The sequence below is a fragment of the Eurosta solidaginis genome, chromosome 2, assembly GCF_040869045.1.
Source record: "Eurosta solidaginis isolate ZX-2024a chromosome 2, ASM4086904v1, whole genome shotgun sequence".
In the NCBI taxonomy this organism is placed as follows: Eukaryota; Metazoa; Arthropoda; class Insecta; order Diptera; family Tephritidae; genus Eurosta; species Eurosta solidaginis.
In genome coordinates this window covers 142,138,091-142,152,769 of record NC_090320.1, presented here as the reverse complement: position 1 = coordinate 142,152,769, position 14,679 = coordinate 142,138,091, and the positions used below count along the sequence as shown (strand labels likewise).

Below are 14,679 nucleotides of genomic sequence, written 5' to 3'. Positions count from 1 at the left end.
ACACCAGCCCGGCCGATTTCATTAGCTGATTGCAGTTTTTCGGTTTATCAGTGGCTGTGTAAGCGTACCCTAAGATATGCCATTCAGAGTTGGCATAAAATATGTAGGTCCCGTTCCATATATTTGTAGCAAAGAATTAATGGTAGTACGCCGAAAATAAGAAGAGAAGGTCAACCTTAATCTCTTCGGAAGTATATTGTACCAAGATATTATTATTATAATTGTTGAAAAATAAAAATTTCACTGTTTTCTGAATTCTTTAGACAAAAATGAACTTCTATCAGCTAAAAATTTTTTGGAGCAAGCTGCTGAGGAAAACTTGCCTGAATTTTTGAAAGCGCTTTCGGATATATTGGTCACTGTTAATAACAGCCCAGTTGCACGCATGGCTGCCGGTTTGCAGCTAAAAAACCATCTGACCAGTAAAGATGAGACTATAAATCAGCAATATCAGCAAAGATGGCACCAATTTACAGAAAATACACGGGAGTATATAAAAAAAAATGTATTTAACAAGTTATATAAATATTTCCAAACTACAGAATTGTTATTTATTCTTAGATTCTTGCTGCTTTAGGAACTGAAAATACTCGGCCTTCCTGTGCTGCACAGTGTGTCGCTTACGTAGCCGTTACAGAATTGCCGCTAAAAGGATGGCCTGTTCTCATTCAAACTTTAGTTAATAAAGTTGTTGCTGACATCTCAAGTGAAATGGATCGAGAAGCGGCCCTTGAAGCTATTGGATATATTTGTCAAGATATACGCTATGGAGTGCTAGAACATCAATCGAATCAAATTTTAACAGCTATTATTCATGGCATGAGAAAACAGGAACCTAGCACTCATGTCAGATTAGCTGCTACAACTGCTCTACATAACTCTTTAGAATTCACGAAAGCCAATTTTGAAAAAGATCTTGAGCGAAATTTTATAATGGAAGTGGTTTGCGAAGCAACGCAATCGCAGGACACACAAGTTTGTGTCGCCTCTCTACAATGTCTAGTTAAAATTCTAACTCTTTACTATCAATACATGGAACCTTATATGGCCCAAGCCTTGTTTCCTATTACTTTGGAAGCTATGAAGTCCGAAAATGATCAAATAGCTTTACAAGGAATTGAATTTTGGTCAAATGTGTGCGATGAAGAAATTGATTTAGCTATTGAGACGCAAGAAGCTAATGACGCCGGCCGCCCTCCTATTCGAGTGTCTAAGCATTACGCTCGAGGAGCTTTGCAGTATTTAACGCCTGTGTTGGTCGAAAAATTAACAAAACAAGATGAATGTGACGACGAGGATAACTGGAGCCCAGCAAAAGCGGCTTCGGTATGTCTAATGCTATTAGCAACTTGTTGTGAAGATGAAATTGTTTCATTTGTCTTCCCATTCATCAAAGATAACATTGAGTCACCTAATTGGCGTTTCCGCGATGCTGCTGTAATGACTTTCGGTTCCATCTTAAGTGGCTTAGAAACAAATACATTGAAGCCATTAGTAGAGCAAGCAATGCCTACACTTATACATCTCATGTATGATGAAAGCGTGATAGTACGGGATACTACTGCATGGACATTCGGACGGATATGTGATGTAAGTTAACACTAATATTTGAATACACATATGTGACCTGGAATCATGAAACGACAATATTGTGCAAAAATACCGTTCTTCACTTTTTGAGTCATTGGGAAATTTAACGCTCTTTCCAAAGGGACAAACCGTAGGGTATTTTTGAGTCAAACTCTCAGGTAGGACGTTTTTGAAAATAATTTTGAATAGGGTGCTGTTCCACTAAGCAGTCGAAATCGGATTGTAAAACGTAAAAAATTAATACATAAAATAATGTACATTTTTTTCATTAATTAAAAACTTCCGGGAATATAACATTCTTTGTTTTATTATCATTTCCAGGAATGAGAAAACTTTAGTTCTGTGGGGAACCAGTTCTTGAAATAGCGACATACAGTTGACCGTGAGAAAACACTTCACTTCGAAGGTCTACGCCAACATAACTAAATGTTTGTCCTTGCGACTTATTAATTGTAATTGTATTAGTCCAAGTGTAATAGGCGGGTACATCGGAGTAAAGCAAAGTCTTTGCAAAATCCTCAACTGAACAAAGAAAAAAAATGCTGTCACAGTGGTTTGTAGTGGTTCCTGCAGTACCATAAACCCTTTGTCCATTTTCTAAGTGAACAGATAGATCTACAGCCGTTGGAAATTGCTCATGAATCGAAAGTAATTTCCAAATACCTTCTGATGTGCCTAAATGTCTGCCATTCAAAAAATTTAGCACTTCGTCCTTATTATCTTGGACGGAAAATGTCGCTACCTTTGTTGACATACTTAAAAATATATTTTATTGCTTGCACTGAATGACAGTACTCTACATTTATGTGAGCGGAGAAACAACTGAAAAGAACGGGGCAATATGGAACGATCCATCGGTTGTCGACGTTGTCCCATTAGAAAGTACATGGGTGTAGTCACCGTCCGCTGAATACCTGCGTCTATATTTTGGTTATCCATCTTCTTCGGTCTGCGTATGCTGTAGGAGCTCACGTGGGTATCGTTTTGAGCATCGTCCATTCAACATACAGTGCAATAATAAATGATCAACCACACATGGGCCGTGGATCATATTTTTAGTAATTATATCATACAAAATCGGATTTTCGTCTTTATTTGGAATTTCCGCTGATATAATGCGATCCATGTCACAGGGGAAAATTTTATCTATTAGTCAAATTAAAATATGCGCGTGAGGCAAACCCCGCTTTTGCCATTCAACATTAAACATATGGCATCTAACTTTTCCAAAAATATCTTGTTTTGAGTTCTACACCAACTTTGATATGGAATACTCTTGGCACAATGTCATGGTGCTCATTCGGTCGTTGATTAGGAAACAATTCGTTTTTGATTTCACTCCACTCTGGATTGCATCTAAATGTTATAAATAAGTCAGGCCTTCCATAATGACGCACATATAAGAGGGCGTCTTGTGAATGATCCAGTGAATGAAGACGTCAAAATTACTAACTGACCAATATTTTCAGGATTGCAATCTTCGTTAACAGCATCCCTTAGATGTATATAACTATTTGCACGCAACGTCTTTTGGTGTGCTCTTATATAATTGAACCTTTTGGTCATCAGTTTAGCAGCCATGTCCACACAGTATCGATTAAAGAGATATCCATTATATGAAGCGCATTAAAGCTATTTTCTCTAATCATAATTTTATATGCATAAAATTGCATACATGAAACTGTTTTTTGTGGGCTAGGTCCCCCACTGCTTGGTCAAGTTTGCGGTATATTTATGCTGTAACCGTCCTCACCATTTAAAAATATGATAGGGTATTGCAAGGGGTCATATGAAGTATGAATTTCTGACACACGATGGAGAGTGTTACCGTGGGACTGTTGCAAAATATGGCGGGGACCAGCATTTTCGTCAACTATCAATACTGCGACCTCACCTGTAGTCGGGGCATTATATCGACCACGGTGTTCATTTACAGGACATTTGTCGGCATGGATTACAACACAGCCATGTTGGGCGGTGGTAATAAACTTCAAATAATATGGTACACTTGTCCATTGAAAGTTGTCATGAAATTACCTTCTCTAATTTCATTACCGCCAAACGAAGTCATAGCGTAACAACCATTGTACTTTCTTATATTTTGTTTAAAATGACTGGACGACCTGTGCTCTCCTGTAAGCAGCGCTTTGATTGCTGGCGGAGGCTCACCGCCATCACATAATTTGACATGACTCTTACTACAGCACACTGGTGTTTCATTTGGCCACTTCCTAGCCTTACAAAAAACTCAAATTTCACTTATGCGGCCAATGAAAAGTGAAGAATTTTCCATATAATTCAGATGTGGTCTGTAGTTAAATGCTGACTTCAGACCAATCTCTCTTTGTCCGTTGTTCAATGCTCGCAACCTTTCATTTTAACTCTCTTGTAACAAAACAATATCAAATCAAATTACATTTTGGATTTGCATATAAATTTTGTCCAATTCATTGACCTAGGATCTCTAAAGGTTCCTCCCTTCTCTATGCTCTTTAGGGGGATGTTGAAGCAATGATGTGCTGGGTGTTCCTCTGTGCGACTCGCACCCTGCAAAAATCGTTGGATCATGTGGTCCACTGGAGTACTTACCGTTATACTCCACTGTAATGCAGCAATGGACCAACTCATGTTTCTACACGAACATATTGTAAGCCGATCATTGCTCGCTTTTAACGATTGTAATCACTACACGATGTTAATTGGACTGTGGGTACTCCATGGATTACCATGATGAAATGCGGAGCTGGAGTATATGGTCCAGTCCTAGGACATACAATGTTAATTGGACCAGCATCCCTTAGATGTATATAACTCTTTGCACGCAACGTCTTTTGGTGTGCTCTTATATAATTAAACCTTTTGGTCATCAGTTTAGCAGCCATGTCCACACAGTATCGGTTAAAGAGATATCCATATATATGAAGCGCATTAAAGCTATTTTCTCTAATCATAATTTCATATGCATAAAATTGCATACATGAAACTGTTTTTTGTGGGTTAGGTCCCCCACTGCTTGGACAAGTTTGCGGTATATTTATGCTGTAACCATCTTCACCATATAAAAATATGATAGGGTATTGCAAGGGGTCATATGAAGTATGAATTTCTGACACACGATGGAGAGTGTTATCGTGGGACTGTAGCACAATATGGCGGGGACCAGCATTTTCGTCAACTACACGATGTTAATTGGACTGTGGGTACTCCATGGATTACTCTGATGAAATGCGGAGCTGGAGTATATGATCCAGTCCTAGGACATACAATGTTAATTGGACCATATTTTTTGTATGAATTGTGGGTAATTTTGGAGCACTCGGTTGGTCCATAGCGAGTACTCCATACATGCATGCTTGGAGTACTCGCGATTTTTGCAGGGCAGCAACATTTGGCTGTTTGAGCTCTTCTAACACCTTCATGGTGACGTCCGTGCCCGTTTCTCTGCAGAAGTCGCTGCTTATCTTCCGACTTCATCTCGCATGGTACCCATACTTAAATTTTGTCCTCATGTCCTACAGCGTTAGGCCTACTTGCATTGTCGCTGCGGCTTCCCTGCCTCGCGGCTCTGAAACTGGGTCCTTTCTGAAAGCAGGCTTGTCGACTTCCGTCCAACGTTGCCTCTTCAATCTGTAACCGACGCTTCTTCCTACTCGCACCGGATGCATAACCGAGGGTTTCTCGCAGCAAACTTGTTGAACTGCCTTCACCTATTTCTACCACCTCACGAGACAATTACAAGCGCCCGATCTCCAGTTCTGTTAGGTGGAGCACTTGTTGGATAATTCTTAGTGCTGAACGGTACTACGACAGAGCTCTCTTTCTTCCACTTTTCCGTACCCTTCCACACTCTACCTCTCTGTTTGTATCTGTATAATTTTCCAACACAGGGTTAATTTACGTCCACTATTCTCGCTCCCCGAGTCCGACGCTTCTCTTAGTGCGTTTTTTGTCGGCTTTTGCTTACGATTCAGTCCTCCACTTAGCGTCATCCTTATTAAAATTAAATATTGAGTCGTTCATCTTGGTCGTTAGACCACCTGCCAGACGGCGGGCTCCACGGTCCAGTATTAAATACGGGGAAAGAACCGTCCGCCACAGAAGCGCCCCTTACTGTGGTAAAGGCATCAATATTTTACTCTGTGCACAAGACTGTTTGTGTTTTTGCTTTGGTTAAACAATAACTTTCACCTGAACTCTGGGTTGGTTATGATCTTTGATTTAATCATTTCTATTACATTCGTAAATTAAATAGGTCCAAGAAGCTTTCTGGTATTTCATACTAATAACGGGAATCTTAGCATGGTAAGCGCAGGGCATGAGCACAAAACCTGCTCGATCGTTTCCTCCTCCAGCCCGCACTTCCTACATCTGCTATCAGTGACCTATTTAAAGGCATATGCCGGCAGAAGACAGTGTGCAGTCAGAATACCCGTCATGAGTCTACAGTACTGTCTCTTTAATGATAGGAGGAGGAACTTTGTTAGCCTAAGGTTGTAAGTCCTACACATGATCTTGGACATTTTGGCCCCGCGATTGGGTCCACGCTTTTTCCGCTTAGTCGATCATGTGCACCTCTTTGGGACATTCGCGGAGCAAGCTATGGGGGATGCGACCTTTTTAGCTATCTTATCCATATTTTCATTCCTATCTATTCAGATATGCCTTGGGACCCAATATATATGTATGCTTCTGCCTGTTCCGATTCTTTCCAGGGTTTTCTTACACTCTAACTTACTTCATGACACTGTGCTTGCGAGATCATTTCCTTAATTGGCTGTTAATATACAACTTGACACGACTGCAGTTTAAGTCCCCCAGCGGGTTAGGGGGTCAGAATATACCCGCGATAGGTATGCCTGTCGTAAGAGGCGACTAAAATACCAGATTCAAGGGGCTGTGTAGCACAACCCTGCAGGTTGCCAGCGCAACATATAGCTTCTCCAAACCCAATTGTCAACCTCACCTATCCGCGGTGAATCCTGTTTCACTAACAGACGAGGCTCTGGCGACCCTAAGCTCCTTATGGGACTTGGGGTTGGGGAAGGAGGGGATGGCCTGAAGGTTTAATGTGGCCACATAAATCGTTCCCGAGATGGTCGGGCCAGCACCTTAATGGTGCTGTGGTACCGGAGCGTACCGGATCTGTATCCGGCAAAGGACCATCACATCGATAACACTCCCCAAAGCCTTCGGGGAACAACCTTATCGCTACAACAACAACAACAACTGCAGTTTAAGCTATTTTCTTATAGTGTTTCTACGGCTTTGGTAACGGCTAATACTTCCGCCTGGAAAATGCTAAGATCCGGCAGCTTGCAGCATCTGTTTATATCCGAACAAGCACAGTATACAACAGGCCCCACTACTTTGGAACCATCGGTGTACACGTGTATCGCCTCTTCCGCCCTTTGGGGCGCAAACCAACCACCTCTATTGTTGCTCGAAGAGACCCTTCGAAGTGCATATACGGAATCAGGCAGTGTGTTCGCCCTGTAATTGATGACGCTGTACTACGCTGTTTGTATGCTTGTAAACGGTGGGGTGAAATAACAACATACGCAATAAGGCCACAATGGCTTGCAATTGGCACTAAAGTCACAATTTTGACATGACCCTATGATGGTCGTATTGTGTTTTCCAAAAATTTATATCTAAAAAAGATAACATAGTTTGGAACGGCGCGGCGCTACGCGGCCGGCCACGTCATGCGAATTAACGCTGATCTGCCAAGTTACGCGTATATATATATATAATACTTTTTTAGTTTATCCAAAAAATTGGGAAATAATAACTATATATTTTTTTTTTAATTGGCCTTAATCTAATTCACAATCGGCAGTCGTGGTTTATGATTGTGTGTTTTATAATTTTCAATTTGTGTATAATATGTCGTGCTATTAAACTCTACTATAATACCCATTTTGCAACAACTTTGATAGCAATAATATTTTATTTCATTGCGAGCACTTGTATTTGAAAATTTGGTTTTCTGCTGCTATATCTAATAATTTAGAATATTTTCTTAATCCCGGTATTAGCACATATTTGAAAATTTAATTAATTTTCATTTTCACAAAATTTTTATTCAATCGAGATCAATGACAACAAAAAACACGTGCATTGTGGATTTGAAGTGTGATATCTTAGACTTAAACGGCAAAATTATAAACAGCTGTGATCACCTGATTTGCTACCTACCTTTATTGGTTTCATCCCCCGTCTCTTTCTATTATTCGCTAAAGATAGAAGTTCGGTTTGAACCGGATGCGCAACCATCTGTTTTGATTTTGATTGGGTACGATTTTAAATTATGACTATTACTCATTTGAAAGAATTTTTATATGGCTTTATTTCCAATCTGTACTATTATTTCCAATCTGCATTGGAAACAACACTATATTTTATTTTTTATTAGTTTTTTTTTTTTACTTATTTATTAGTCTACAAATTAACCAATTAATCAGACTAAATATAATTACGGATTACAGAATAAATTACAGAAGCATACATTGAGCAAAATTATATTATAAAATATGTATATATATTATTAAATCAGGACTGTGATGAATGGCAACGTGCTGTCGGAATGAACGTGATTTCGAGCAGCTGATGTATATTTAACACACAATGAGTAGGGCTGTGATGTGTGGGAGGTTGGAAAGGACGTGATTCCAAGCCACCCGCCCAAAGTAACTGGAGCTGGTAACAGATTTAGTTTAACCTGTTAATTTTGAAATAGTTATGAGTTCAAGGCAGTGAGTATATATTTTTTTATACTGTAAACAGTGATTATTGAAATCTTGACACATACAACGAAGAGGTTCATGCATTTGAAAATTCGATCTACATGTAATTAAATAAAGCGGTTGGAAATATCGATAGGGCCTAAAAGGCACATTAAACATCACCTCGCCAAGCAGAAATTGACTGTTTGTCATCCCTCTTAATAGTTTTACCATGATTAAAACACCAAGCATCTCCCTACGGCTCTGTAGTGAAGGCAGCTGTAAAAGTTTTAACAACCCATCGAGTTTTAGTAGGAGTAAGGAATGGGAAACTTTATCAAACGCCTTACTGAAATCAGTGTAAATGACATCAACTTCGCAGTTCGTCCTAAAATTATTGGATACAAGGGTTGTGAACTCCAGCAAGTTAGACACAGTGGACGTACCCTTGTAAAAGCCATGTTGTGACAGGTCCACTGCTGAAGATACTGTATAAGCTTTTGACAATTGATTCAAATAGTTTTGGAATAGCACAAAGTTTGGCTATTCTTCTATAGTTTGTGACACAAGATCTACTCCCACTTTTAGAAGACTTGTTAGGGAATATCCCTTGCATCAAAGAGGCATTAAATAAGTAGGTAAGGGGTTGGCCAAGAAATTGAGAGCAAGTTCTTAGCACAACAGATGGTATTTCATCAGGTCCACTAGAGTAGGAAATTTTCAGACTTTCCAGATGAGTTAGTACCTTATCTGCATGAATATATGGGATAACTACTGAGTTAAGCGAAGGTAACATATTGTGACGAATATTAGCAACACTTAGGGATACTATCATCTCTAACCCGATGCACATCATTAAATCAATCGTTATGTCTACCCATATGTCCATACGAGCAGCGGAGAAGAGACGCACCAACACATGCATATATCTCATCTGAGGTGCTCACAAAAGAAGGCAATAATTTGTGCAAGTGTCGCTTACATATATTCGCGCATATGAGAAGCTATAAACGTAGATAACTGATAACTAACTAGTAAATTCTGGAATAGAAAAGCCTAGAAATATGCAACGAGGAAACTAGACAGTATAAAAGGCAGCAACAGTAGAGGCACGACAATCAGTTTTGATTAAGCACGCTATCTGTCGAGTAATAGAAGTGTTATTTTGAAAGTAGTCTAATAAAAGACCATTTTGCATTATCGAACATTGGAGTTATTTATTCAACAGTTTAGTGATTCGAACGTTAGCAGAAGGTTGCAAATAAGCGGAATTGCAGTAAATTCGTTAAAATTGGTGTCAGAAGAGGAATTCTTGAAGAAATTCTGAAGATTTTGATTACAACTTGGACATGGGAAAGTTGAGTGAATTAAAGATCCCGCAACTGAAAAAGGAGTTGGAGAACCGTGGATTGAATACAACCGGCAATAAGATCGAACTTCAAGCACGGCTACGAGAGGTAATGGAGTGGAAGAATCAACAACAAAAATTGAAGAGAAAAACGAAACATCACATACAGTTACGAGCACAGACTTGAACACGATTTTGGCTGCAATATCTGCTCAAACATCGACAGTTTCAACTCAACTGGCAGAACAGAAGACATATATGTCATCTCAACTGGAAGACCAGAAGACGTATATGGTATCCCATCTGGAATCCCAGGAGACACGTATAACATCCAAGATTGAAGCACAAGAAACGCGTATTTCAGAAATGTCGCAAATATCATCCCAACTGGAATCACAGGAGACACGTATCTCAGATATGTCGTCAGAAATAACATCTAAAATTGAATCACAAGAGGCACGTATATCAGAAATGTCGGCACAAATTTCAGCACAGGTATCATCGCAGATCTCTGCATAACTGGAAGCCCGTATGGACGAAAAAATAATGCAGTTTGAGAACAAAATCGAGGCATCTTAAGAACTTGGAGGAAGTTTTCCAGAGAATAGCTGGCGCTGGTCTGAAACTAAGTCCCAAAAAGTGTGCGCTGTTTAAAAAGGAAGTAAATTATTTGGGTCACAAGTTAACGACAGAGGGCATCTGCACTGCGAACGAAAAGATAGAGGCTGTAAAGGATTGGCCAAGACCAGAGAACCTACATGAATTGAGAAGTTTCCTTGGGCTGTGCACATATTACCGCCGATTTGTACCAAATTTTTCCAGCGTAGCCCATAGCCTCCATGAGCTTACAAAAAAAAAAAAATAAAGCTTGTGAATGGAAGAATGAGCAAGAAGTGGCTTTTCAAACATTGAAGGAGCGTTTATGCACTGCCCCAATGTTAGCATATCCGATTCCAGGAGCAACATTTATTCTAGATACAGATGCGAGTGGATATGCTATAGGAGGCGTTTTATCACAACTGGTCTATGGACAGGAGAAGGTAGTTGCATATTACAGCCGTTCGATTGGAAAACCAGAGAGGAACTACTGCGTTACGCGGAGAGAGCTGTTGGCATTGGTAGAGTGCATTAAACATTTTCACAAATACCTCTACGGCCAGCGATTGCGTGTCAGGACAGATCACGCAGCGTTGAAATGGCTTCTGCAGTTCTGTAATCCGGAAGGATAATTGGCACGGTGGATCGAGCGACTACAAAGCTATGACTTTTCCATTGAGCATCGAAAAGTTAGTACCCATGGAAATGCTGATGCAATGTCACGAAGACCCTGTAGTTTGGAATGCAAGCAATGTTCAAAGGCTGAGGCTAAAGAAGACATTATAGATGTCCGGCTAATGACTATAACGTGTACGTATGAATGGGACAAGGAACAACTAAGAAAGTGCCATCTAGAAGATACAGATCTGTCACATGTTATGAATGGCTCGAACGAAACGAAATACCAAACAGAGAAGAGATGCCAGCAGAGAGTCCCATTGCGGAGTCATATTAGGCACAGAGGAACAGTTCAGAATTGATATCCGGTTGCCTTCATCGAGTATGGGAGAGTGAGGATGGTAAATGTAAGAAGAAACTGATAGTTGTTCCCAGAAAGAGGATTCCTGACGTGCTCAGCGAGCTGCATAATGGTCCAAGTGGAGGTCATCTTGGAATCACGAAGACGCTCGAGAAAGTTAAGCAGAGATTCTATTGGGTTGGTTGCCATCAGTCGGTCACCGAGTGGATTGCCAACTGCGAGGTTTGCAACAGAGCGAAAGGGCCCAAAACACGAAGCTATGGCCAGATGAAGCAGTATATTTCAGGTGCACCATTTGAAAGGATCGCCATGGATGTCGCAGGTGCATTTCCTACTAGCAACCGCGGAAACAAATACGTACTGGTGGTTATGGATTATTTCAGTAAATGGCCAGAGGTATACCCAAACCCAAACCAAGAAGCAGAAACAGTAGCAGAAGTGGTTACAAACGATTGGGTTGCAAGGTATGGGGTACCAATGGAGTTACATTCTGACCAAGTGAGGAATTTTGAATCAGCTGTGTTCCAAGAAATGTTCAAGAAGTTGGGCATTCGGAAAACACGGACAACTGCATTGCATCCTTAGTCCGATGGTATGGTGGAACGTTTCAATAGAACATTGGAGGAGCATTTAAGGAAAGTAGTAGACAAGTACCCTAAGGAGTGTGATACACACATATCATTATTCTTGATGGCTTACCGATCGGCAGTATTTATTTATTTATTGGTCTACAAATTTAACAATTAACCAGGCTAAATATAGTACGGATTACAGATAAATTACAGAAGTATACAAATTGAACAAAATTATATTATAAAATATTGTTACGAATATTAGCAAAACTAAGGAGTGCTGCCAGCTCTAAGCCGATGCTAAGCAGTGACGTGAATGCACATCAATAATTCAATCATCATGTATCTACATAAACGAAACAATAACTGCGTCTACATATATGTACCATGTACGTATACGAGCAGCGGAGAGTCAATGCACAAATACATGCCTATATCTGAGATACTCCTATAAGTATGCAATGAGAAAAACTATAAAATTGTGCAATTGTAGTTACAGCTGAGAAGTTTGAGAGCTACTGGACTAGTAGATTCTGGAAGCTAGAAGATGCGAAGGTTGAAATCAAAGAGTATAAAAGGCGACAATTGTAGAGGCGGAATTCAGTTTGATTTGAGTTGTCAAGCAGTTTCGATTAAGACGATATCTAGCGAGCAATAGCAGTATTATTTTGAATAGTAGAGTTTCATTTGAGCTATCAATCAGTTTGGTTATTAAGCAAGCTATTCGTTGCACAGTTTGAGTGTTATTGTGAAGTACTTTAATAAAGGCCATTTTGCATTATTACAAATTGGAGTTATCTATTCAACAGTTTAGTGATTCGAACTTAGCAGAGGATTGCAAATAAGAGGATTTGCAAGTAAATTCGTTACAATATGTATATACATTTTTAAATCAGTTGTCTTGACTGTGATGCCGAGCAACGGGAATTGATTATTAGTGCTGTCGGAATGGACGTGATTTCGGGCAGCTGATGATATTTGACACATAACCAGTAGGGCTGCTATGTGTGGGAGGTTGGAAAGGACGTGATTCCAAGCCACCCGCCCAAAGTTACTGGAGCTGGTGATAAGACGTGATTTCGAGCAGCTTATGTATATTTGACACACAACAAGTAGGGCTGCGATGTGTGGGAAGTTGGAAAGGACATGATTCCAATCCACCCGCCCAAAGTTACTGAAGCTCGTGATAAGAGTGGGAGGTTGGAAAGGACGTGATTCCAAGCCACCAACCCAATTCATTCCGTATTTAATGTAGACAGCAGATATTTTTTTATTACGTAGAGTGTGTCACACGTATCAATGTTTTTGCAGTGCTTATTGAAGTCAGTACACAGACAACGAAGAGGTTCGTGCGTTTCAAAATTCGATCTGCATGTGCTTATATGAAGCTGTTGAAAATGTCTAGATGGTCGAAAGGGAACATTAAATAAAATTTCACCGGCACTAAGCTTTGCTATTCCTCGATAATTTAAAACGCATGATCTATTCCCATTTTTGTAAAGTGGTATTATAAAAGACTCTTTCCACTTTCTGGGAAATATCCCTTGCTTTAGGGATGCGTTAAAAAGACATGTAAGAGGTTTATATAGGAATTCAGCACACGTTTTTAGCACAAGAGTGGAATTTCATCAGGTCGGCTAGAATAGGAAATTTTTAGGCCTTCCAGATATCTTAGTACGTCTTCCGTATGAATATGCGGAACAAATGCTGAATTAAGCGAGGAAAGTTTAAATGGATAGTTCAATGTCGGGGAGTCATAGGCAGTGGAGTAATTAGATTTAAAGAAGGTGGCAAACATATTGGCAATTTCATTGTCATAATTAGAACTTAGGTCGTTAAACTTCATTACGGTTGGAAACCTCTTAATTTTTCTTTTCGAGTTGACGAACGAATAAAACGACTTTGGATTAGAGGAAATTTTATGCTTAATCTTTTTTAAGTAATCCGCATAACATCTTCTCTGTAGCCTATTGTACCTGTGGCGCAGAATAGAGTATGCCGCATAGTCACTTCTTGATCCGGATAATCTGAATCTCTTAAAAGAATGTGTTTTTCGATTTTTAAGATTTTTGAGTTCTTTAGAGCTCCAAATAGAAGTTGGAATTGCTGAAGAGGAGTTAGATATAGGTACGCATTTGTGAAATATCGCATACAAAGCATTTTTAAAGTGTGTACAACTCCATTCGACATCTCCATCGTAGGCGGGCCACGAAATTTTGGAAACCTCCTCAATAAGCACAGACAGATTAGCCTTCCTGAAAAGAAACCGGCCAGAAGACACATTCCTAATAGCTCTACGCTCCGGTGCATGGAGATAATCCAAGTATAAAGCCAAAGCCGGATGGTATACATCTTCGCATCGACTCACTGAACAATTCGACGAGTATTCTGAAAAAATTAAGTCTAAGCTTTTACCAAAGTCATTATGAATCCTATTCAGTTGATAGAGGCCAATATCTGTAAAGGCATTTAGAAATTCGTAGAATATATCGCGAGATGATGTGGGAACTAACAAACCATCAATAATATTCCAAGACACACAAGGCAAATTAAAATCACCAGCCACGATGACAGAATCAACAGACCTAGCCAAAGAGAATACCAACCTCACCAGGGAAGCATGTTTTATATATATAGAAATATCTGACTCGGGCGGGATATATAATGCTACAAAATATTTATAAATAGAAGAGAGTTTTACTCTCACGCAAAGGAACTCAACATCGTTAGAGTACGAAATACATCTCCTCCGCAGAGAACCTGGTATGAACGGCAATCAACACGCCACCGTCCACTCTGTTTAGACGATCTTTCCTAAAGATTTCATAAGAATCCGATAAAATTTCAGAATTAAACACCGATGGTTTC

General features: G+C 39.7%; 1 protein-coding gene across 2 annotated transcripts in view; it reads left to right on the top strand.

Annotated features, from left to right (window-relative positions):
• Window positions 1-14,679, top strand: part of Fs(2)Ket (Importin subunit beta Fs(2)Ket) — a 227,891-nt gene that overhangs the window by 84,117 nt on the left and 129,095 nt on the right. For both annotated transcript variants that reach the window (XM_067766287.1, XM_067766286.1), the window contains 2 exons: window positions 264-505; window positions 562-1,590. In XM_067766287.1, the coding sequence (XP_067622388.1) occupies window positions 386-505; window positions 562-1,590 (1,149 nt within the window). In that variant the 5' untranslated portion in view covers window positions 264-385. The remainder of the gene's footprint in view (window positions 1-263; window positions 506-561; window positions 1,591-14,679) is intronic.